The sequence below is a fragment of the Python bivittatus genome, unplaced genomic scaffold (genome assembly GCF_059951505.1).
Source record: "Python bivittatus isolate LINGU-HERP-01145 unplaced genomic scaffold, Pbiv_v1 ctg000020_np1212, whole genome shotgun sequence".
Taxonomy (NCBI): Eukaryota; Metazoa; Chordata; class Lepidosauria; order Squamata; family Pythonidae; genus Python; species Python bivittatus.
In genome coordinates this window covers 54,926,110-54,951,597 of record NW_028277030.1, presented here as the reverse complement: position 1 = coordinate 54,951,597, position 25,488 = coordinate 54,926,110, and the positions used below count along the sequence as shown (strand labels likewise).

General features: G+C 36.1%; 1 protein-coding gene across 1 annotated transcript in view; it reads left to right on the top strand.

Moving 5' to 3' along the window:
- ASCC3 (activating signal cointegrator 1 complex subunit 3) overlaps positions 1-25,488 on the top strand; it is a 234,016-nt gene that overhangs the window by 168,634 nt on the left and 39,894 nt on the right. Inside the window, exons 35-36 of the mRNA XM_007421586.4 lie at positions 9,017-9,128; positions 9,432-9,566. Of these exons, the coding sequence (XP_007421648.2) occupies positions 9,017-9,128; positions 9,432-9,566 (247 nt within the window). The remainder of the gene's footprint in view (positions 1-9,016; positions 9,129-9,431; positions 9,567-25,488) is intronic.

Genomic DNA, 25,488 nt, shown 5'->3' with positions numbered 1-25,488 from the left:
TATGTTTCCAACCTTCTGTTGAAGGCACAGTAGAAGACTGAAATTATATAGAGAGAATTGCTTTATTTCCTTTGCCAGTAACCAGCTCCAAGATGGCTTGGAAAAATAGCAGTCCTAAGTAGTAAAATACCATGGAAAAATAGCTGAGCATTTAGGAAAAAAAACCAACAAAGCCAGGAGATAAAATATAAAGCAAACAGTTAGAAAATGATTAAATGATATCAAATACTAGTGAAGTCATAGGAGAAAGTATTAATTTGTAAATCAAATATTGTCATTAGATGTGATCTGGTATTGAAGTGTTAAGACTGGGTGTTTGCATATTGAAGTTCTGTATGCTCTTAAGCCACGAGGAACCCAGTGGGACTTAATTCTCAGAACGTAGGCAAGGATAGTGTGCCTTTTGTTATAGAGTTGCCAGTCTGTTGCTTAAAATCCCTAGAGCTGTGCACACTTCTCAAGTTATTCAGAAGTAACACAGCATCTCTCTAATGTTTATTAAAGAAACTTGACTTTTTTCAGCCTTCTGCACAAGCCTAAAAAAAAAAAATGCCACTAGTTTAAGGAATCCACTCGTTAAAATTAATGTGATGTTTAAAGCAGAAGGCTTCCACAGGAACCTGGAAAGGGTTGGGCAGCTCTAATGAATAGCAGAGAGGTGCTGCTTTTGTGTGATGTCCAAACATATTTTTCCAGATCATTATCAAAGTATGCAAAGGCCTATCATTCTTCAGAATTGTCTGAAGGTACAGTTTACAACCCACAGGAATTGAGGATAATGGTTTCTACTCTTTCTGAATTGGTTGCATCATTCTAATGAGCAGAAGCCAATTATGCGTTTTGTTAAATAGAAACAGTGCCCCAATCCTTTGGAACAGCTTTTGAGGATGTATAGCAGGTCTCAGGAGAAAGAAAAACGCCTGTTAAGCAAATGGATGTCTACCTATTGAATTTAAAATATGTCATACAACTTATTATCTAAAAATTCTTCATATTTGGGGCGGGGAGGGCAGTTTCAGTTTTTCTAGTCTTTCTAGCAATCAGTTCCTAGGTGATATTCCTCCATCACTTCACTTTTTTCTATATTGATTCAGGTTTTCCAAAGATCTGTTCCATCCTCTCATCCATTTAATATAGTCTTTTCCAGTCTGAGTCTCCTCGAGCTGTATGGACTTCAGTTCCCTGAATTCCTCAGCCAGCATGGCCATTAAGTAGCAAAGATTTTATTTACTCACATACACACATATATATATACATACACATGCATGCATGCACATACACGTGTGCGCACACACACGCATACACACATGCATGCACACACATACACAAATACTTGTGAAGTCCTTCACATTGGCCTGGTACAGATTTGATATTCCAAGTCTGTTAACTAGAGCTTTGTAAGACCAGTGTCATAAAATGATAATGATACAATTCATATTTTTGTCTACAGGTGCAATTTATATGCTCTCACACTCTTTCCTTCTCTCCACACATGCACATCACAATTTATTTTGCTGATATCTATATAACGGAGATTGTACCTCTGCTTATGTTGCACAAGTTTCTGTGTCTAACCTTTATTCAAAGATTTTGTTCATTGCTTAGCAAAAACACAGCCACTCACTTCAGTAGAAAACCTTCCCAATGTAAATTATAACTAATATTGTATAGGACCCAGAATATGAAGTCTAAATATGAATCTTTCTTAGCAGTTGCACAGAACCCATCTGGGAAGTAGAAAAATATAAATAGCGCTTTAACCAGGCAGTGCAGTCCGTAAGTCGGTTTAGGCATGCTTCAAAATAATAATTCTCACAGTATTGCTTTGCCGTCCAGCTTTTCCTGGCATACTAACCAGTTAGTTAGTTTCATTCTCTGGTATCTTATCATACTATATTAAAGGCCTAAATGAATTTGACATAAATGGTAAAATGCTTGTTAGAATGAATATTCCATGCACACTCTGCTATGTTCATATGTACTCACCTTGTATGCAAGCCTATATTTGTATAGTTTTAAATGTCACCAGTTGCCAACATCTAAGTTGCAAATTGGTGTAGTAACAGATACACAAATGAGCTAAGATGTTTAGAAAGTGTGTTTGTGACAAAGTGAAGAGATAGACTTTATACTGTAAGGATTTCATCCATTGCCTCCATTCTGGTTATGAAAGGAAGGAGCTAGAAGAAGGGACAGACTCTATAAAGTGTCTTAAGTATTCTCTCTCCTGTCCCTTCTCTAACAGTTGAGCTCTATATAAATAGCTGTCCTCCAGAATTAAACAATCATATGTGCTAGTAAATGGAATGCTAGGCATTCAGTCTTCATTGTTCTCAGTCGTTTGGATCTGCAGAAGTAACACTGGAGCAAACGCCATTAATTTCAGTGGAACTCAGCTCCTGTATAAATGTACTTAAGATCACAGTATTGTCAGTATTTCTTTTTTCCTTTTTTGCTAATTTTTTAAATATTTGTTTTAAAAATAGATTTCTGTCAAGTTGACAAGGAAAAACAAAGATACTATAGGCAGAGCACCATTTTAATATGTTCCATTATCTGGACACACCAACCATCCATCCATCCATCCATCCATCCATCCATCCTTCTTTCTTTCTTTCTTTCTTTCTTTCTTTCTTTCTTTCTTTCTTTCTTTCTTTCTTTCTTTCTTTCTCTCTCTCTCTCTCTCTCTCTCTCTCCCTCTCTCTCTCTCTCTTCTCTTTTCTCTTTTCTCTTTTCTCTTTTCTCTTTCTGTCTTCTACAGTATTTTTTTTTCCAAAAGCAATTACTACTTGGCTGGAGAATAATATCCTCTGCATTTATGGCATACACACCAGTGTAGGAGAAGAAACCAGAGTAGGAGTTATCATATATACTTTATATTTCGATATAAAGAATACAACCTTATTTGGCTATCAGAATGCCTCTCTAGTTTCTTTGGTTTAGGAAAGAAGTGAAACAATGAAGTTACACCTTTGATAAGACAGGAAATTCATTTACAGAATTACCAAACGTTGAGAGTAACAAATTTAGAACTAAATTTAAAGTCAGAAAGCTGTATTAATCTTTTTGTTATTTGTCCATTCTATTTATTACTTCTTGGGTTCGGCCAGAGGTATTATGCTAGAAACAGAAAAACTTCTTCCTTTATAAATGTGACCAAGCTAAAGTCCAACAGAAGCTTCCATATTCCTTTTCCACCTCTAACACCTCTTATTGGATGGTCTCTCAACTCTTCAGAGCATCTTTAAGGAGCTTAACAGTAGTACAAAAATCATTATCTCTGTCCTCTAGTGGGAACTTCCCCAGAATGGGAAATGAACTGTGGCTAGCCAATCACAGTGTCTCTTTCTCTTGTTTTTTCTGATTAATCTCCCTCTGTCTCGCTTTGCTTAGACTCCCAGTGGTCCATGCACACCTTAAGTTTTGATAACTTTGAAGCAGTCATCATAAAAATGAAGCAGTCAAACTGCTTAACTTTTTAACCATTAATAATTCCAGGAGTAAGGGGAACCACCAACCACTGAGAAATAAGCACAGCTAATTCCCACTGAAATCATTTTATAATTAAGGAACAATAATTCGTTGTTTAAGTATCATTCTGTAAATATATGAAATTCTCTGTGCACACAAGGTATAGTAAGTAAGTAATCTTTATTACAAACTCTGGCCAGAAATCTACAGGTCAACACATAATTAAAATAATTAAACAATTTCTATTTCAAATAAAATAAGACAACATGAAATTATGTCTAAATCATTGAGGCCATCTGATTTTGCAGACAGCCTAACAAACTGTATTGGTCTGATAAAAGTAACAGTCAAAAATGGTAATAATGGCCATTCAATGTATTAATGGCAGAAATCTCTTTTCTCTTGCAAATGAGATAGCTCTCCAGGGAGTGCCAATTTTCTGCCCATTGAGGCATGTTGAACCGCAACTCTTGGATTAGATACAGAAAAGACATTGATTGGATCATCTCCCCAGTGTTTCATCTATCAGGACTATGCTTAGAATAACATATTTTGCCCAAGCATCCTATCTCTAGCCTGAGGTTAAACAAATTATTTTCAATAGCATCACCTAAATTGCAGTATGTTTTAAGTGAATAAAATGGGACACCATTTGTTAAAATAGTTGTTTACATTATGTTTATATGAGACTAAGTTTCAAGAAAATTATAATAATCATTAACTGGGTTCTTGTGAGATTTTTTCCCCCCCACAACATTCTTTGAATAGAAGCGGATTTTTAAAAAAATTCTGGAACCTGCTTTCATTATCTGTGTCACTGCTACTACCGTATAATCTGAACATAAAAAACATGGTGTTTTGTAACAAATGACTTACTGGCCTGACAGTTTTAGCAGCACCATTTCAAAGCTGATGAAAAATTTCCCAGGGAGATTCTGGGTCAGGTTTACATAAACTAAACAGGAAGCAATTGCCACCATGATCCACATTAAACCCAAAATGGTCTTTGTAACTTCATCTACATTTTATGTCTCTACACGTCTCTCTGTTCCTCAGCTGATGAAATTCCAGCCTTGTTTATATAAGAAAAAATTGTTCACTTTTTTGTGGAAGTAGTATTCTGGATATTGCTGTTTTAGTGGTTTGTTTTTGTTGCTGTCATTTGTTATTTCAGGGCCAGTCAGAAAAAGGTAGCTGCTTTAGTGTTTTGATTATTTAAACCTTACACACTTAGTAAATTTTTATGGTACCTTGAAGTTTGTGGTTGCATTGTTCCCCAATGGGCTACTAATGGAAGTTACCCTGTCTAGTCCATGTGCTAGATGCTGTTAGTATAAAACTGCCTTTAACTTTCACACCTCTCAGGGGACGAGTAATTGTTGTGTTCAAACAGCCTGTAATTGTGATCCCGCTGGCTTTCTCAGTACGCTTCTGGCTATTAGAATCATTAAACAACTCAGCACCTGTTAACAGCATTGTAAATATTCAACCTTGCTTGTGTGCAGGTTGAGCAGAATATAGGAGAAAGCTTACAGAGCCCAGCCTCATAAATTAAAGCTGCTGACAAGTCAATTATTGTGAAACTGGGTTTCACTGAGAAATAAATGAAATGGGGTGCTGACAAAAAAGGAGGGCTGTCTGTTTGCAGCAGAGGGGAAATAATGACTAGATGATTCAATGCAGTGACCATGAAACTGCGTTGTTTTTATTCTTTATCTTCAATTAAATAGTTAGATAATACAGTTACCCAGAAAAGGGGGGAGGGTGATATATAGTGTAGCTTTATGCGCTTTGAACATACGCACATTTAAAGTGCACAAGAGCGATAATGGGGGTAGGATCAAATACAAAGGGTGCATAATCTCTCTAGCTGGATTCCTGTTCTGTTTAACAGGATAGAAGTTTGTTTGCTTGCTTGTTTGTTCAAAGCACCTGTGTTAACTTGGAAATCCAGTGCACGTTTATGCAAAAGTAAGTTCCGCTGAATGTAATGGTATAACTCATTGATAGGTTTGTTTAGAGTCGCAGCCAAAGAGTTACATCCAGCATTATGCAAGGAAGCCTCTAGTTGCGTAGACATGCTTTTACTCTCCGCCTTCACACTTGGCCGAATCTATTCTGATGAGTCCCCCTAACCTGGCAGAATAGATCTGGGGGTATTTTGGGAAGGAAAATTTCATTTGTTTGCAGATGTTATGGTGCTTGGATAAAACCTAGGAAAAGTCTGATTTCTTTGGATTTCCTCTGGCATTTTAGTTTTTCTTTTCAAGTTAGGAAACTGGAAGAATAATTCCAGGATTTTTATGTAATCTTGAATTTGCTTTATTCTTTTTAAGAGAATGTTATTCTGTTAAATATTCCATAATCTGGTTTATAGCCTTGCAGTTTTCAAAGGAGGATGGAGTGATATGTATAATGCTCTGCAACTAATGTTCATAATTTATTTAGTTGTATACTTACTGAATTGGTCGATTTGCAATTGAATATTATGGTTCTAAAAATAACTTCTCTTGCAATTCACTCCTCTCCCAGGTTCTGTTGAAATTAAATGAAACATTAGCAGAAATTAATCTCAAAATTATATTGGTATATATATAAGGAGAATGTTATTTCCTTATAGAGGATCAGTTCATAGTATTTTCAAAGACTACTGTACTTCTTAACCTATAGAGTATAAAGGAACAATCTCTTGTGTTCATGTGTATAGCGTGGTAGCCTTGGTAGCAAATTTATTTCAGAATCAGTCACCTTGAATCTAATGGGTCTTATATCTGAAAAATCTTAAATAGAACTGTATTGCAAAGATAGGTTTGTTTAAAAGCATGTATTTTGTATTAATATTGTAATAAATGTAGATATATTTGTGACAGCAGCTGCTCATAAAATTATCATTAAAGCACAAAGGTGACTCAGAAGTAATCACTCTGTTTGGCATATCAGTTTGATTCATGAATTGCTTTAAGCCATAATATAGTTGGTTTGATTTTGGCTTAGCACATTGTACAACCCAGATTTACAATGTGATTTACAAACTATGATTTATGAACTAACACATTGTGTGAACTCAGGGAATTTATTTTGATTTAATGAACCATAGTTTAGCACAGCATGTGCATTCAGTGATAATCTGAGTAGAAATATAAGCAAAACTTTGATAATAGTCTAAATTGAAAGAAATCTGTAATACTCCATTTGTTGCATGGAGTAGGAATTCATATCTTTGAAGCATAATAGGTATTTTAAAAAATCTCTCATACGAGCCAGCTAAACTCAATTCTAGATAGCCTTGTTATAGCTAAACATTTAAGAACATTTAATTTTCATTGAGAAGTAACACAAAATTAAATAATTAAGATATTTACACTGTTTAATTTCTGACTGGATCATGCCTTCCTAAATTAGAATAAAATGTATTTTCCTTTCTATTTTGTAACTTTAACTAAAATGTAGTGTGATGTTTTAATGATCATTCAAAATGTATGTATCAGCAATATTTCTTTAGAGTAATTTCCAGAGTGGTAATAACTAAAGTATGACTACACTGTCATACTCTATCATGACTACACTATAACTTACTGTTCATGTGACTATAGTTATGAACACTATCAAGTTTTAAGCAACACCTTTGTGGTTCCTAGTTAAAAACGTAGTTGACAATCTGTGTCCTTATATGTCAATAAATTATTTCACTGAAAAAATAAAAACGTCCTTATGGTTATTCTAAACAAAAGTCTTAATTGATCCCTTTCCTTGGCCATTATCTCATTCTCCTGGAGGAAACAATTTAAGTACACTAAATGCCACCCTTGAACTCCTCAACCGCAGTTGTTTTAGTAGATGCTAATTTATTTTCAAGATTCAAGACTATTTTATGATCCTACATCAAGAATGTTATCAAGATTTGAGAGTGGGGATATTATATAACAATAAGACAGAATGACAGAATTTGTAGGCTGCTGAGGAAAGTGAATGACCACAAATTCACAGAAGGTCGGGGGGGGGGACACAGAAAGATGACTAGTAGAAATATGAAATGCATCAGCAAGACTAGTTCAGTGCACAATATTATATAGAGATATTTATATTAAAATGTTAAGGTAGTGTATGAAAGCTGGGTAGCTATCTAAGTATTTATGAGGTTTTTCTTATGTACAATTTGTACAAACTACATGTTGATATATGAAATGCATCATATTATTTTAGTAAATTAATTGATATGCATGTCTCCTCAAATTTATACATTATAGCAAATTGTGCGGTAAATATATTGTTTGATAGGTAAAGGAAGCCACCTGGAACTAATAGAAGCTACTTATATTGGGCAACAAGTATAAACTAATACATTTGAACACTGTTTATTCTCAAAATATTTCACTACATTTTACCTAAATGTCTTTCTTTTGTAATATATAGCACAAATGGTAACAGATTCAGAATAATTGGGAATACATAACATAAATCTATTTGACACATGCATTTTAGTAAAACACAAACACCTAAAGTAATAAAAACGTTCATGGAAAAATAATTGTGAATGTGCAGCAAAGATGGAAAAATAACAGAAGTACCCACAAGGGAGTGGATTGTGAAGATGGCAGAACTTGCAGAGATGGCAAAATTGACCTGTTTGATTAGGGACAAAACAATAAGCACTTTTATAAAAGACTGGAAACCTTTTATGGACTTTTTGCTGAAAATGGATAAAAATGGACTGGTGATTTCTGGGTTTGCTGATTAAAAGGGGTTGCATATGGGAAGAAGGGAACTATATAATGTAGTTCTAAAAGGGAAAAATGATACAAGTTTGTGATTGCTGCAAAGATCGGAAGCTGCTGCTTTAACTTTTTTCTCTGTTTCTAGCAATTTTTCTTTTATCTTCTTTCTTTTTCTACTTTTCTTTTGTACATTTGTTCTTGTTTATCTTAATTACATAAAAACTCTCAATAAAAATTATTTAGAAAAATAATTATTACGAATGGTACTGATCATCTTATGGCATTGTGTTTTTAGAATTGTTGAAAATCCATATAAAATGGTAACCAGAAAACATCCATACATCTTTGTCAATAATAACTTTATAATGAAACAATCATATTGTAAAATGTATTTATTCGATTGATTGATTTTTATCCCACTTTTATTTGTGTTCAACTCAAGGCAGTGTACAGTACATACATAATATTCCTGCCTCCTATTTTCCCCACAACAACTCTGTGAAGTGGATTGGGCTGAGAAAGAATGACTGCCCAAAATCACCCAGTTGGCTTTCATACCTAGGAAAGGACTAGAACTCACAGTCTCCCAGTTTCTAGCCCAGTACCTTAAGGGAGAGTAACAAATTCAGAAGGACAGAAATTCCTGTCCTTTTATCTCAATCCTATTCCCTCGATCATTCTAAATTACAGTCAGGGAAATGTAACATTTGAAGTGGCCACTGATTTACATCTAAAATATTTCATACTGCACGCATGTGCTAGGCAGTGTTACATTATATTGCATATCAACAATATTTTTTTTAAAATCTGTCCTGTTTTCATTTATGCAGTTACTATAACTTAGATGATGTGAGCCATGATAACATGAACAAGTTTCTTTCAAACCTTGTGGAGAAATCACTTCTTGATCTGGAATATTCCTACTGCATTAAAATAGGAGAGGTAAGGTTAATTTATACTTCATACAGCATTTCGAGAGAAGAATGGGGAAATTAGGACTTATCTGATTATTATGGACTTAAGAAATATCTGTAGACTGTTGCATTCTTTGGGTACCTAGTGGGATTTTCCTGTCAATTTGGCATTTAGACCAACAAGTGTCATTTATATTTGTTTGTGATTCAAATCTCAATACCATCCAATTTACACACCTCTGTTAGAATACTGCCCAAAATGTACTTAACTCCAGTCATGTACAACCTGCATTACTTCTATATCCAATGTGTATTTTTTAATGTCTAATAGGATGACCGCAGCATTGAACCTCTGACGTATGGCCGCATTGCTTCATATTACTATTTGAAGCATCCAACCATCAGGATGTTCAAGGGGCGTTTAAAACCCGAGTGTAGCGTGGAAGAACTGCTCTCAGTTCTGACAGTAAGTTATTTGGTTTTATGAATTAGGATGAATCCAAATAAAACACTCTCCCCTGTTGCCATGATAAAATGGACAAAATAAGACATTTGCTAGAATCTTTCTGAGATCTTAAGTTATCCAAGGTGACACAGCAAAAGCTATGAAGACCACTGCATTGGGATACTTGGTTTCCCCTAGTTCTTCCATTAGTTTATAAACTAGATTTCAACCAAAGGATAGAATTTCCATCTATATCATACCAAATATAAGATGATATTGGGGAGCATTGGGGAGTACCTTTTTTTCTCATTAAACTGAGAATTGTTTGAATACTGTCTAGAATCATCAGACTGAGTAATATAAAAATTAGTTTAATAAATAAATATTAACTTTCAGACAAGAGTAATAGATCTACTTTTGTAGGAATCAAAAGTCTTCATTCCAGCAAAATTTTATATATATTGAAAGTAGATCTTGTTTCTTTCAAGTACTAATTTCAAAGATTTTTTTTTTTTAAAAAGCAAAAATATTATACTGCTGAATATAATGAAAAATTGTGCTGGAAGGTTGGAGTGCTTTCATGGTTTTAATGTTAAACTTTGTCTATGCCAGCTTAATGTGTTGTCTGGCAGCCACAGGCAGCTGTTAGGAGAGAGGGAGTACATTTTTATTCAATAGTGTAATTTTTATTATATAAAAAAGAGAGAGACAAATATATTGGACAGCATCCAGAGAGCTACTTTGGGCACACCCAGGGGAATTATTGGGGGTTTTTTTCCTTTTGAACAGTAGAATTCCCTTTTCCTCTTGCTAATTGTTTTTGAAAGTTGCCTCAATTTCAAACCAAGGGGGTTCTATTTTTAAATCAGAAATCCAGAATGTCTCTGGTCATATAGAACTATATATAGGGTTCTTTGGAGCCAGACCATTGATAAGATAGAGGATCGTTACCGTAGCCCTAACTTTTATCTCCCTTTTTCCTCATTGTGACATGCAGCATCCAAAGTAACATCTCTTAGTGTCGGCCCTTCAAGGCAAACCAGACTACAAAACCAAAATCATTGTAATGGTCTGTGGGAAAGACCTTGGGAGAAAGCGCCAAGACATAGCCCACAACTGGATAGTGGGCAGGGCAAGAGGCTCTGAAGAGACCCTCCCTAGTTTCTCCAGCTATAAAGGAGACAGCAGGAGAACTGTACTTTCAGACTTGCAAGATTCTGTTAATATACCTTTACAAAAAATGTAGAATTAGCTCATCTGGTCATGTTGTCTGTCTGGTCTACCTAGTAAGGCTGACAATCATGCATCCTAATACTAGTTTTATTATAGGGTTACAATAACAGAATCCTGCAAGTCTGAATGTGCTTCCCCCCTCCCTCCCTTTATCTTCATGAAAATTAGGGAGGGTCTTGTCTGAGGCTCTTACTTGGATTACAGTTCTATCCCGGACTCAGATTTCTTTCAGCTGACTGTTTTGTTGGTAGTGGCTCTTCTTTCTGTTCCTCAAGGTTATTCCTTGTTCCCATTACACTTACAGGCTACAGTGCATCTACTATATGTAGTTCAAGTTCTAGTAAGCTGGTAAGATGGTCAATTACTAGATTGCTTACTATATTTAAAAAAGGATAGAATTATAGTTGTTTGAATCTATAGTGTCTGATTATATGTCTGAAGTTTCTGTAATTGTATAATTATGTGAACTCTCATGTACATAAAGAGTATGTGACAATTTATATTAAACTGCAAAGGTGTAAATCGGTATTGTGCAGCCAGACTTTATGCAACACATCAAAAGCTACATTCCAAAAATGACTGAGTCCAGCATCCATACATGGAGTTTTGAGAGGCTTTAAGGGATGAAAAGCTTGCCTTATGTCTTGGACTAAAGTTGCTTCCCCCATTCCAAAAACTTTTAAGAAAGAAAAGGGACAAACTCTCTGACCTCAACCGTTCTAGGTGATGCCTGGGAACCAGAAAAAAATGCTGGAGAGCTGTACTTTTTTCTTTTTTGATGTGTGTGTGTGTGTGTGTAGAGAAAGAGAGAGAGGGATTTTAATTACAGTAATAAAAACTAATACAAACTAAACTCAGAGAGAAAAGAAAGTGAAAAGAAAGAGTAAAAATGCAAAGAAAGAAAAGATAAAGAAGAAATAAAAGAAAAAGGAAAGATTTTTAAAAAGACGAAGAAAAAATATACTGTATAAAGAAGTGGCTTCTACTCTTCATCACAAGTATAAACAAGTTTGGTTTCACCCCTTATAAGGTTACAAACAATATTTCTTCTTGCATAACCCATCCCTTATCTATAAGTAAATCCACAAGACATCAACTTTTCAATCCTGGTGTCAGCTAAAAGTCTGTAAAGGGTTGCCAGAGTTTCATAAAAACATATCTTATTTTAACCTTGATCAGATAAAACAACTTTATATCCTTTCCTTTTACCTCTGAAAATCTTAATCTTTAGTTCATTCCAATATTGTCGTAGGATTTGATCTCTCTTCAATTCTTCTTTGTCCCATCGCATAGGCTTCCTCAAGGCTTTAGCAAGCGTCTTTTGTAAATCCAATAAAAAGATATTATCCTTGTCATTCTCTTGGTTTATTATTTGCATTTCCTCTTTAATTTTTAAAACTTCAGTATCAAGCAAGATTTGTTTTACATCTGTCGTTCCTTTATTAATATCCTTTAAACATAGTCTATCCATAGAAGCAGACATTGTTACATAGATTGTTGATACTGTGGCTACTAATTTCTGACCCCATTCTTCAAAGATTTCCTTTAATATTTCAGATGTTATAGTGTTTTGCATCGTTTTGTGAATCCTGATCCTAATCAAAATCAAAGGCAGGGGGGTTTTTTTCTGTTTGCCTGGAATGAAAGTTGTACTTTTTTCTTCATAAATTATAGAAATTACTGATAACTTCCTTTACACCATTTCATTGAAATGTGCTTCCAATAGAAGATAATGTATGTAGCTCAGAGTTGAACTGTAGAGTCCTTGGTGCTCTCTGAACTTGGTTGTTTGCTTGAAGACATTTCATTACCCGACTGGGTAACATTGCACTGATGATATTACCTAGTCAGGTAATGAAACGTCTGCAAGCAAACAACCAAATTCAGAGAGCACCAAGAACTCCACATTGAAATCTGCATTTTATATAACTTAAATCCAGGATTCTACAAATGTCCTCATCAAGTGGGAACCAGTAAAGAAACAATTACTTGCCTGCTGTGTCCTTTATGCATCACATAGATTTGCAGAGAATTGGCAGTCATAAGAATGAGCCAAAGTAATGGCTGGTTATGTGGTCCATCCAAAATTGGTGTAGTACTGCTTAAGTCAAATCAGTAAAATAGCATTATTTAGGCATTAGCTAAATATAATAATGGAAACATATTGGTAAAAAAATAAGAAAATAAGTTACATTATAAAAGGGTCTGGATTAAAACCAGACCTTCAGTCCTATCTGAAGAAGGGTTCAAGTTTTGCAAATGTTCCCACTTGAGGATGGCTTAAAAAGGCTGGTTTCACACTCACCTTCTCCTGCAGCCCCCACCCCTCCCCTCCCAATTTTCTCAGGCTCTTTATGGCAGTTTCTCCAAAACAGTGTTAGGAGAAGCAATAGGGTAGCTGACAAACAGCTTTCCTCTTGCATGAGAGTCCCATTGATGGAAATCAGACTCCAAATAGTTTAGATCCTCCTTGTGTAAATAAATGGGTAAAACAATACGATTATTTCTACCAAATATAGGTTGCCTGAATAGAATAACTACAATTGTAGCTGCATCCTTCATTTGAAGAGACAACATTTCTGAAAAGACCAATAAGGCCCTTTAGTTAAGCTTCTGCCTGCAGGATAGTTGATCTAATTTTTCAGTAATGGTTTTGGCTGCCATCCTAAATTATTTATCCCATGGCTCAAGCAGTGGATTCTACTTAAGACAGCTTTATTGGTGAAAGTTTTATCTTAGGTTTGCTCTGCTTCCAACATCAGATCTTCTCTTAAAATGTAGTTTGCTTCTTTCATTTGTCGTCTCAGAATAAATAAAATTAAATTTCCAATATAATTGGAATATGAAGGCTTTTATAAATGTAAATCTAAATGATAATAATAAGGTTGTTATCACATTCTCTTTATTAACATTCAGCCTAAGAGGGTTTTTTTTTTTTTTTGGTTCTTTTACTAGTGGTCAAACTATTATCTAAGTTTTTAACAGAATTGCCACTAAGTATCGTCCCATAGAGTCCCAGAACACGCACACACACAAACACACACACACGCAAGCTATGCATTAATGAGCTTCATAATTAAAGGAGTCACTTCACACCTCTATTGTTAACCAGTGGCATTGCATCTGTCCTGTTCCATTGATGCCCTTCTCACTTACTTACTGAAGCATTTAACAGTTTTGGCAATAGGGAATTACATGGCATGGGGTAAGTAGTCTAATTAGATGCAAGTGAAAGTCCTTGGGGAGAGAGATATTTAAAAAGTAATTTGAAGAATCTCTTGATGATGCTGGCAGTGAAAATTGTAGGCTGTGGAGGAAAAAGGCACGTCAACATTGCAAAACATGGTTGCAGTAATAGCCATGTTGTTCACAATTTACTTGTAAAGTTTGGGGGGTAGAAGATTGTTTGTTTTAATTTATCCTGAATAAAAATGTGAATAGTTTTTTTTTCTTATTTTGAGATATGTTGACTGTCTTTTTAATCTGATAACCTTTCAACGCTTATCTTATAAATAATAATCTATTTTCCAACAGTAAAACAAATCTCACAGAAAGCAGATAGTGCTCCATGCTGGAGTGGTCATTCAGGCAAGGAGAGGATTTATACCAACATTAGAAGGAAACCAGCTTTGTTCCAGATGTCACGGCTCCTTTAGTTTTGCTTGCTGAAAATTCCAGAAGAAAAGAGATTATTAATACGTTCTATGGATCAGTGGCAAAAAAGAATTTGACAATTAATCTTAGGAGGCAGAAATTGAGTTCTGATTCCATTGTAAAAATAATCTCACAAAGGATTCTGACACTGTCTCCACAATATACACATTCTAAATCTGGAGGTTACAAACCTAAAGTATGATCAATTTGTACTTTGGATTTGTTCTGTCCTCTCTCTTCCCAATAACTTTGTGGGTCCAAAGAAAGTTGTCAAGATTTCCAGACCCAAGAGTTGTTCCTTTAAAGGAACTCATCAGCCATGTGTGGAAAGATGTCAGAGCCTAGATTCTGGATGGATATGAGGATCACCTACAAGGTAAGACTACCTTGTGACCTTAATAAAGTTATTTACAATAAGGATCACCAGAGCAAATTCCTTGCTCCTGATGATTTGTTCATGGTCATATAAATCTGTCTAGGATATCCAGTACTTTTTTCCACACCTATTTCAGGTGCCTGCTCTGACTGTAGACTGATTCTTGCTAACATTCTAGGTCCAACTTCCCCAACTTGTTAGGTGTGAACGACACATTCTAACACATCTGGTTAGAAAAAGTTACCATAGAGTTCTGACTGGCTTCCTTGCCTTCCAAGGTGTAAATAAGCTCTTTTGTTCCTGAAGAAGACAAGTTGTTGATATGCATGCACTAGTACTAGGCAAAAGGAGAGAAGGACTGTTTGGGTGACTAATTAAAACATAACTTCTCTGATCTTGCTCCAAAACTAGCCAAGAAAATTGGCAGAATGGGGTACAGAAGAAGATCTGGCTTAAGGCTGCTTTTCTGCAGCTTCAAGAGTTGGGTTGCTAAATTTCTAAATAGCTAAATTTCTCTGTCTGAGAGGAAAATGTTTTAGAGCACTTCAGGCCTCCAGATTTTATGGGCCTTCCTATAGCTTTTGGCTCCATACCGTGAGATCCTTCAGTGCACATACCCTTATCTTCTACTCTGTCCACGTGTCTATTTCTCTCTTTACCAGCTGTTTGGTTTATTTTTCCCACAAGAGGGAGCTCACAGGGTCCTTCCTGCCTTTCCACAGCAGCAATGTGGATAAGACTTCATTTCCCTTTCTCTTTGCCATTCATTTTCTAAAGCCTTGTGATCTATAAAGCAGCTTTTGAAATTAAGTTGCACTAATAGAATATGGAGGATGTTATCCTTGATTTAAACATCTTACTTTAAGAATCAAACTTTGCTTAATTCTCTTGAGCCATAACATAAGGGTACTATTAAAAGAAAGTTCACTTCATATTAGTCTTTTCTCTGTACTTTGTAGGTAACCAAAGGTTTTGACAATCTTACCACATAATTGATCAATGACATTTAAAAATATTATTTCAGGTGAAAGCTTTTTTAGCTATAGAAAATATATGGAAGGCCACTATTATAGATTATAACCATACTAAAGAGAAAAAGCAAATTAAAACACAGGATCATATCTATTGTCAAGAGAACAGATTTTTCTCAAGGACAAATGAATGAGCATGAACAACTTTATTAACAGTACTGATCAGCATTATATACAGCTTTGTCACAGGAGCTCAGTAAAGTTATATTTTAAAATACCTAAATAGATTGGGACAAATAAATGAAGCAAACTAAGTACACTATAAACATAATAATATAAATTTATATATTTTCAATTAAAAATACTTAAAATGAAGTCACTAAATAATAGAATTTGAATTAAATGCTAACATACTAGGTGAATAAAGAATTTTATTACTGAACTACATTATATTAAAATACTGCTTTAATAAGCTGTTAAATTATTATTAAAATGTTTCATAATATTGGTAATTAATCGATCACTTTCTTACAGTTAAGTGCCAGCATTTAAATGTCATGCAGTCACTATAATATTCTATATCCAGTAACCCTTAACTCATTTCATGGTTAGCTTCTTCTTATAACATGATGTTAGACAAAATTTTGCTACATGCTGTATGATTTTAGATCCTTTATCTGCCAGTAGATATTTTGCATAAATATAATCTGGAATTATTAAGATGTATTGTATATGGGGAGATATCAGAGTTTTGCCAATAATCGCTATATAATACAAAAGAACTCAGGCCGTATATGTGTTTCTCATATATCCTCCCTACATGGACAGTGTCTTCCATTCTGTGGAATATTCTTATAACTACCCTCAAGACCTGATCAAGGGAGTAAATGTTGGTGGGGTAGGATGAATATTGTATTTATTTTGTGCTCATTTCAGCCACAGATATACTAAGTTTGAGACTTTACAATCTTCCTTTCCTTCTCTGTACCTCTTGCACATCTTCCCCATTTATTTGGGGAGGTCTCCCAGCTGTTCAGTGTGGATTTGGAGGGGGTTCAAAGGCGAATAGTTGAGACTGTTGGAAAACTGAAATGGGATACTTGTTATCGTTGGAAGACAAATACAGTTGGGCAAAATCCTGAGCAATAGAGAAGAGTCCAGACTGGGAAGTCCTCTCCTTCTAATCCACTTTGGTTTTCTGATCAGGTCTGAAGGTTCAGTTGTAATAGAAAAAGTCCAGTTTGAGTGTGCAACCCAAGAGAGTATATGAGAAGCTGTTGTCAAAATGTGCTGGATGTTTTTATTAGATGATTTCATCTCCCTTTTTACCTCCTACCCCAGAGTCCAGAAAAAAGATGGTGTCCAAATCCACATATTTTCCTTTTCATTCCAGAAAACATTGGCCTTTCAAACAGCATTTTAAATTCTCCTGATTTGAAAAAACAAGCTGAGGATTTGATTAGGGAGCAGTTTAAAGGGAAATGACATTTTTATTTCCCTGTATTGAGACTGGATGTGAACCTGACATGTAGTGATGTTAAACCAAATAGCATTCTTCATCTCAGCTTACTTAGTGAATATGGAATGTTCCATGTAATAGAATTTATTTGATTAACAGTTGCATTTCAGCGAAAGAATGTTCCCCTTTATTTGGGGCTCTGTAGTACAATGGCAACACAATGAAATGACTTTCTGAACCATATTTACTTGAGCATATATTTCTAGATAGCTGTTCTTATTGAGAATTGATTGAATAATCAGAAGGAAACCAATCAAATAAATGTTCAGATTCTTGTTTAATTTTCTCTGCAGTCAGGGGGAAAAGAAGGAATATGCCTGATAAGGCTGTGAAGTATTTTAGATCTGAGGTTTTTTTAAAAAAAAATCCTTTGGAGTGCTAGGGGACATGAATGGATCCCCATCTACAACTCTCTAAAGCAGCCACCTCTTTTCCTGGTATCATGTAGCAGTTACAGTACATAATCCTGAAAAAGAAATGGTTGCTTTAAGAGTTGCAGAGAGGATCTGCATTCATGCCCCCATCCACTTCAAGAGACTTTTTTGACACTGAATCTGAAGCTCTCTACAGCCCTAATACGAGACTCCTGCCAGTATCAGAGCTGTCATGGGAATATCACCCCAATAGTTTGCTGCCTAGTATAGAAACAAAACTTATCTGAAGGCTTTACCATAATGGAATTTACAGGGTAAAACATCAGATGTGGCTGAGACAAAAAGCTCATTACATAACTTAAAATAGGAAAAGTAGCATCGTAGTATCAGTGTTACAACTGGTAAATTACTGAAAAGTACTTTCAGCTGCTATACAGGCAGATTTTTCTGTATAAAACCTTAGACTTGATATTATCTTAGTAATGTGTCACAGTTTACTTGCCTCACTCCAGAAAGTTAAAGCCTCTTTAAGTCCAGCAGACTTCTCTTTAAACTCTGGCAGTCACATAAATCACCATGACCTTCCTTTTTCCAATCTTTCTCAACCAGGCTCCCTCCAAGAATTGCAGTCCCTATGCATTAGAAATTACCAAGTTGGTAAAGGCTGTTGGTGTCTATGTACTTAATAGTGGGACATTCTAGAACTATGAATTCTGCTTAAATCTTCCTATTGCAACTTAACTGATTTATTGCAGAATCTTTAGCAAGAATTTACAAATTAGCACTGGCACATGGATACATTTGTTTTGATTTTCCATAATGCGCGTAAGTAGGTGAAATTGTTTTATGAGCTGCAGTAATTTTTCTAGGATATAGTGGCATTCTGCATTTTTTCAGTGCATACATTCCATGGTTTGTGTGACCTTAGTGCTGAGTGTCTCCCCAGACATAAGTAATTCCTTCATTATTCCCCCACCACTGAAGTTCTAAAGCAAACTTTAAACTAAAACCACCTGTTGCTCTCAGCCTTTCCAACAAAGCACAATCAATAGGTAAATCAAGATGACAGTGCCCACCGCTCATTGCTGACTACATATGCCATATCATAGTTTTTATGCAGTGCAAAGATGGGAGAGAACAGGGAGAGGAGAGCCAAGTTGAGTAGTATGTACAACCCCCCCCCCCATACACACACACAGATAATCTTTTTATCATTCCTAGTGATCAAGGTCTAGAAAAAGCATTAACATCTATATCTCTCTTTTCTCTTTGTCTATTATTATCATGTGATTGATGATAATGTTTAATACTTTATATTTTTTAAAAAACTGGAAAAGAAAAATAATTATAAGAAATATAGCACAATTGTTATTTTTTTGGAATTTACTTCTAGTAATTCTATGCCATATTTCAGGGGGAAAAATAGTTCACGGAGAGAATTAAAACATGGATGCAGTTTAAATGTTGATTTGTTTAAAGAAGTCAAATTAAAAGAGAGGTGTGATAACATCCTACAGTCCAGCAAAGTAAAAAAAAATAATTTAAAAAAAACTGAAACTGTGTCAGTATAAGTAGTGTAATATTAAGTTATTCTGATCTTGCCATTGTACAGCTGGAATAAGTTAATATGGTATCTGAACAATGGTGTACTAAGTTTAACACATAATTCTGTCCCTATCCTAAAACACATACATTCACAAAAAGGCAACTTGATTTTAAAAAAAATAAAACTGAGCACACCCTCAGACATACATGCAATTTATTAGAACTGAATTATTCTCATAGCCCATAAAATAGTGTCCACCATTTCATTATGGGGACAATCATTTGCAGAACAGGCTGAATACTATAGTAATTTGATCACTTGGAGCACTTCACAGCTAGTGTTTTAACCTGAGATTTAGCCATAAAAATAGGTGTTATACTTGCTACATAGTGTTCTGTAACCCTGACATCTAAGATGGTAAAAAGCATAGCCTTTCAAAATTAATATGCTGGATATTAGGATTATCCTAGCAACCACAGTGAGGTGAGATGGAAAGCAGGAAACTATAAATAGCCAGTCAGTTCAGAAAGATTATTAATTGCAACTGATGGTAATGTGATTGTTGATGGATTGACTGATAACTATTATATAGTTGTCTATCTCAGCTAGTGACTTCAGGCAACTCAAAATAAACATATAAAAACAAAACATTTTTTTAAAAACCCACAATGTTACAATGTAATCAAGGCCCCTAGAAACAATCATACAATTATAATCCCATATATGGTGGACTCAGTTAACAACCGACCAACACTTGTGGTCTTTAAGGTTTCTGGAAGGCTAACAGGGTCAGGACCATCAGGATCTCAAGGGGGATGCTGTTCCATAGGGCAGGTGCCACAACAAAGGAGGCACCCTTCCTAAGACCTGCTAGATGACATTGTTTCACTGGGGAGACCTGGAGCATGCTTACCATGCTGGATTGGTGGAACTAACAGAGATCATTGGGTAGAGGTCCCACAAATAACCTGGCCCTGTGCCATACAGGGATTTACAGATGACCACCAGCACCTTTAATTACACACACAAGCCTACTGGGAGCCAGTGAGGGTCAAAAGGCAGAAGTGTTACATGGGTATACTATGATGTGCCTAAAACTGCCCATGCTGTTGCACTCTGGACCAGCTGCAGCTTCTGACTGCTCAAGGGCAGCCCTTGTAGAGAACCCTGCAGTAGTCCAGCTGGAGATGACTACAGCATGAGTGACTATGAGCAGAAAGGAGAAAGGTGAAATTGGCACATAAGATGGATTTGTACAGATACCCTGCTGGCCACAGCTCTACCTCCTACTCAAGCAGGATCTACAAATCCAGAAGAACCCCCAAATTGCACATCAATTCTGTCTCGGGGAATGCTATCCATCCAGAATCAAAGATGGTAAACCAGGGGCCCCTAAAACACATAGTCACTGAGTCTTACTAGGGTTGAATTAAAGCCTCTTTTTCCCTATCCAGATCCTCAATGACTCTAGGCACTGGGAAAAACCTTGATAGCATCACTTAGATGGATAAGGACTGAGATTTACCGCTGAATGTCATCAGCTTACTGGTGGTATTTAACTCTGTATCAACAAATGACCACACCTAAAATTAGGGATAGTGAAGAAAAGGTGGAGCCCTGACACACCCTGCAAAGCAGGGGTCTGGACCTCTCTCCCCCCCCCCAACACTGATTAGAACCAGCCCTGGAGGAAGGAGAAGAAATAACACAAAACAGTGTCTCCTATTCCAACCCCCTAAGCCAGTCTAGAAGGATATAATAATTAATGATATAAAAGCCACTGAGAAATCAAAGAGTCAGGATAGATGCAGTACCCCATCCTGAGCCTGCCAGAGATCATCCACAAATGTGATCAATTCCATTTTGGTACCATAACCTGACCTGAAATCCAGCTGAAAAGGGTTTCAGGTACTACATTACTGGAAAACAGTGTTTCTGCCTCAACTATATGTAATACAGGAGTAGAAAACCATTTTCTCTTGTGGACCTTTGAGGGCCATGCACAAATAGAGCCTACTGAAAATGCTGGCAGCTGCTCAGTCGTTGCCTTCAAATGTCTCTTGGGGAGTCTTATACTTCTCTCTTACTGAGGCAGATCCTACCCCTAGTTCCTTAAGAGTCTTTATTTTTGTTTTTCCACTAGGAAGAGTGTGGGCCTCAATTCCTTTCAGCCACCACTCAAGAGTAGTAGCCATTTGTTTCTCTTTGATCCACTTCTTCACTTCCATGGTTGTTTTTCCATGCCCTATTGAACGTACATTGTGTTATAATATAACATTGTATGTTTACTTATCATTTTATTTCCCTGTCTGCTTGTTCGTAGGAAAACACACAGATCTAAATCATATTCCACCATGAAAACTCCATCCATTTGTCCTTTCCTGTTGTGTCTATTCAGCTGTACTACCAAGGCTACTCCTGGTACAGTCCTTACATGTCTTAAGGATTACTGAATACTGCAACATACACTACGTGGGGCCTCCCTTAAAGACTACTTGTAAGCTTCAGCTGGTCCAGAATGCAGCAGCATGGGCAGTGATGGGCATGCCTTGGTGTGCCCATGTCAAACCTGTTTTGTGAACTGCACTGGTTCCAGTTTGTTTCCAGGTGCAATTCAAGGTGCTGGTTGTTACCTATTCACGGCATAGGGCCTGGTTACTTGAGGGACAGCCTATCTCCCATAGTATCTTCCCAGCCAATTGAATCACATCAGGGTTGGCATGCTCTGGATTCCTTTGATTAAACAGTGCCATCTATCAGGACCCCTGAAGGATTTCTCTGTAGCAGTGCCTGCCTTCTGGAACAGGGTGCCCCCCAAGATCTGGACAGCCCCCACCCTACTGTGTTTTGGAAGGGCTTTGAAGACTTGGCTCTTCACCCAGGCCTTTGACAAGAGTGAGTGAAGCCACCCTTTGGATTATGTGGGTTTATTTATTTTGTTCCCATCTGTTTTTTGTTTTTGTTCTTTGTTTTGTCACTCTTTCCATCTTCACTCTTTGTATACTGTACTTTATTTCTTGTTTTAACATTTTTTATCTGAAACTGTCCAGTCATTGGGAGTCAGGCAGCATATAATTTTAAATAATAACAACACGTAATTTAAATAGTAGTTCTTATTTGGGTTGAGCAAAATATGTGGACTATAAGGAGGGGATGCAGTCTAAGATTTGTTACAAGAAATAGAACTGCAAATATTGAAGTATGACTGAAGAAAAAGGATGAAACTAAAGTCTTGATCTCTTAGGGGAAAAATGCAGTTGTTAATATGAAAAATATGTGAGTTACCTCTGCCAATTTTTTTCTGAGAATTTACCTCCCCAATAAGCATGTGTCAACAGTGTCACATAAACAACTCAAATGAAAACTTACGCATTTTAGAAATGATCTACTTAAATTCTCCTGCACTGCACTTTGTTTCTAGTATTTGATCTGATGTTCAGAATGTAAACAATGGATGAGCTATCCAGTCCATAAGGTGAATGGAAGATTTTTGTAGTCTATGTCTAATAGAGATATAAAACAGACCAATGCTGTTTCAAATAGTATGCTACTGTAGAAAATAGGGAATGGTTATTCTTTAGGATTCTTTTATCATTTAGTTAACTGGGGTTCTAAAAGATGCTACTGTTGAATGCTATGTGAGCTATAAGAATGCATGTTCACCTTCTCTCACACAGAGCAGATGGATGCTTGACTAGCTGCTAATCCACAGCTGGAATGGTTTCAGCATTTTCCATGTTGCTGGGTTAGAGTGGTTTTCTAGTGGACTGAGAGGGCAGCAAGAGAGGGATATCATTATTCATCCGTATCCCAGTGGGATTGCTGCCAGGAGAGATTAATTTTTTCTCTTATGCTTGTAAAACAAGCTCAGGTGGAGTCTCTAATCCTCAGGGCACGGGTGACAGATCAAGGAAGATGCTACAAAGCTAGTTAATTTTCAGATTCTAGGGGAAACAGAAGCTCTGTTAGATGTATAAATACATGATTGCAAATTTAAGTAGCTCAAATCCAAATGGGATCTTCCCAGACATCTGGTACTGAAAATCTCTATTTTTCTTTGTTTTTAATAGAAGTTCTTGCAAGTTAGAATTGCAGGAAAAGTAGCTCTCTTCAGTTATCTTCCTCTTGGCAGATCTATTAGATATATTTTACAAGTAGTAAATAGGAAGTAAGCTGAGTAGAAATATAGACTGCACAGGTTTATTGAATGTGGGCAATGTGAGCTTTATTACAAAATTGCCAAGTTAAATTTTCCATTTTTCATTCTATTTCTTCCCTCTCTCCCAGTCCCAAAATATGAGATAACATTCATTTAAAATCCAGAGCTCAGCAACTTAAGCAAATTTCTACATAAAATTAAACATTTAAGGATTTCTATTTGTTGGGATTTTTTTTCCTTTAAAGGTAGAGCCATCAGCCAATATTTAGCCAACTGTTAAGATTCCTGCCATTATGGTCACCAAACAATAGACTGATTTTAAACTGAGGTTAGGTAAAATGTAGCAAAAATATGTTTTTAACATTTGAGTTTACATAGAGACTTCAAACAGTAGCAGGACTTTAGCCCAGGGGGAGAGAGATCAGATGGATTAGCTATGGAGATGGTCATCCAAGTCTCAACCCAGAATCTGTCTGTCATAATCTCTGTGGATCCAGCCCCTTTTACCCCAGAGGTCTCACAAGATGAGAATTGGCTCAGTGACCCTGGAAGGCTAGTGTCACTTAAGGGATTCCTGGCCAGAGTCCCTTAAGGGTCTCCACTTTTTAGATAGGAAGGTAGTCTTATCCAAGGGGATTAAAGCACCTGAGTTAAACCCCAACCTGTGCAAACACATTGTTCACTTAGATATAACAATATCTTGCAGGCTTAGCTGATACAAGTTGCTGTTCAAACAATTAGGTGTCTCTTGTACAACATGGGACCCCATCTGGGGCCTGCACAGGACATTCTGCTAAAGCAACTGACAAATAAATAAACAAACAAACAAACAAACTTGGATCAAGAAAAACATGATGGAACTCTGCTCATAACATTGAGCTTTTCTATCCCTTGACAAAGCACTTCGGAAAATCTCCATCATGGGATAGGGAAATAGGCAGGGAGAAATTGTTCCACAGTTAGCAACTTTCCCTACTCAATTTATTCCATTTAGAAATTCTCCCATTCCTCTAGCTTTTGGGGATTCAAAGAAGCTCACTTGTAGTTTAAATGATAGCCATGCTGACTAGAAAGGGAAGGATATTAAACTGAGGAAGATTGATTTACAATCAGAAATAACTAGTTATTTGTTTCTGGGCAGATGCTAAATAAATACTCTGGTATTTTTGTATTGTCATCAGCTTGTATAAACTATACCAAAACAGTTTATTACAAAGATGTAGAAAGTTAAACTTTTTTTTTATCAGAACTAGGCTTAAATCATAAACCTACTGATTACAGTATTTTAAATGCTTCCTAGCATTTGTCAGTGTATAATAATATTGCAGTTGTGAAAACATTTGTCTGTTATTTCACACTTTTCCATATTATGGTCTTGCACATGCTGGGACATGTTTCCTTGTTTCAGGGAAAGAGGCTTTGTTGGGTAATTAGGATTTCACAGCTACAGATTTTTTTATACCATCTGGACTGTGGCAAGCAACCTTTGGACTACATCTCTGACAATCCTTTGCATGGGCTATGATGTCTGACGGGAGTTAGTCTAAAGCATCTGTGAGATGTCTTCTCTCAGGTTATATACTTTCCCCCTTGCTGAGCATTTTTAGAAAGGATCTAAGTTCCATATTACTTGTCTCCAGTATCAGGCAGAAATATACTGCTGTTGTTATGGAGTATCAGTGTAGCAGATATGGAAAATTGCAGTGATTGCTTTATGAGCAAGAGACGCCTTTCACAGATGATTTTCCAGACACCATCCCATCCCATCGTCATGCAGATGTCAACATATTTTACAGGTGGTATAGTAAGAAGATTGCACCCCAGGCTTGAGGACTTGTATTTCTGGAGAACGTTATATTGTACATCAGGGCATAAGAAAACTCAACTCAACTGAACGTTATATTGTACATCAGGGCATAAGAAAACTGTTGAGTTTTATGCCTTGCATGGATTTTGACTCTCTTGAAACCATTTACCTACATGTAAGAAATTAATATGGTACATCACAGTGAAAAACTACAATAAATTATTTTTGGTCTTTCTTTAGGCTGCATTCTCTTAAAGATTATACATGCTCTTTTCTAAAACCTTTTTATGTAAAAAGGTTTTTC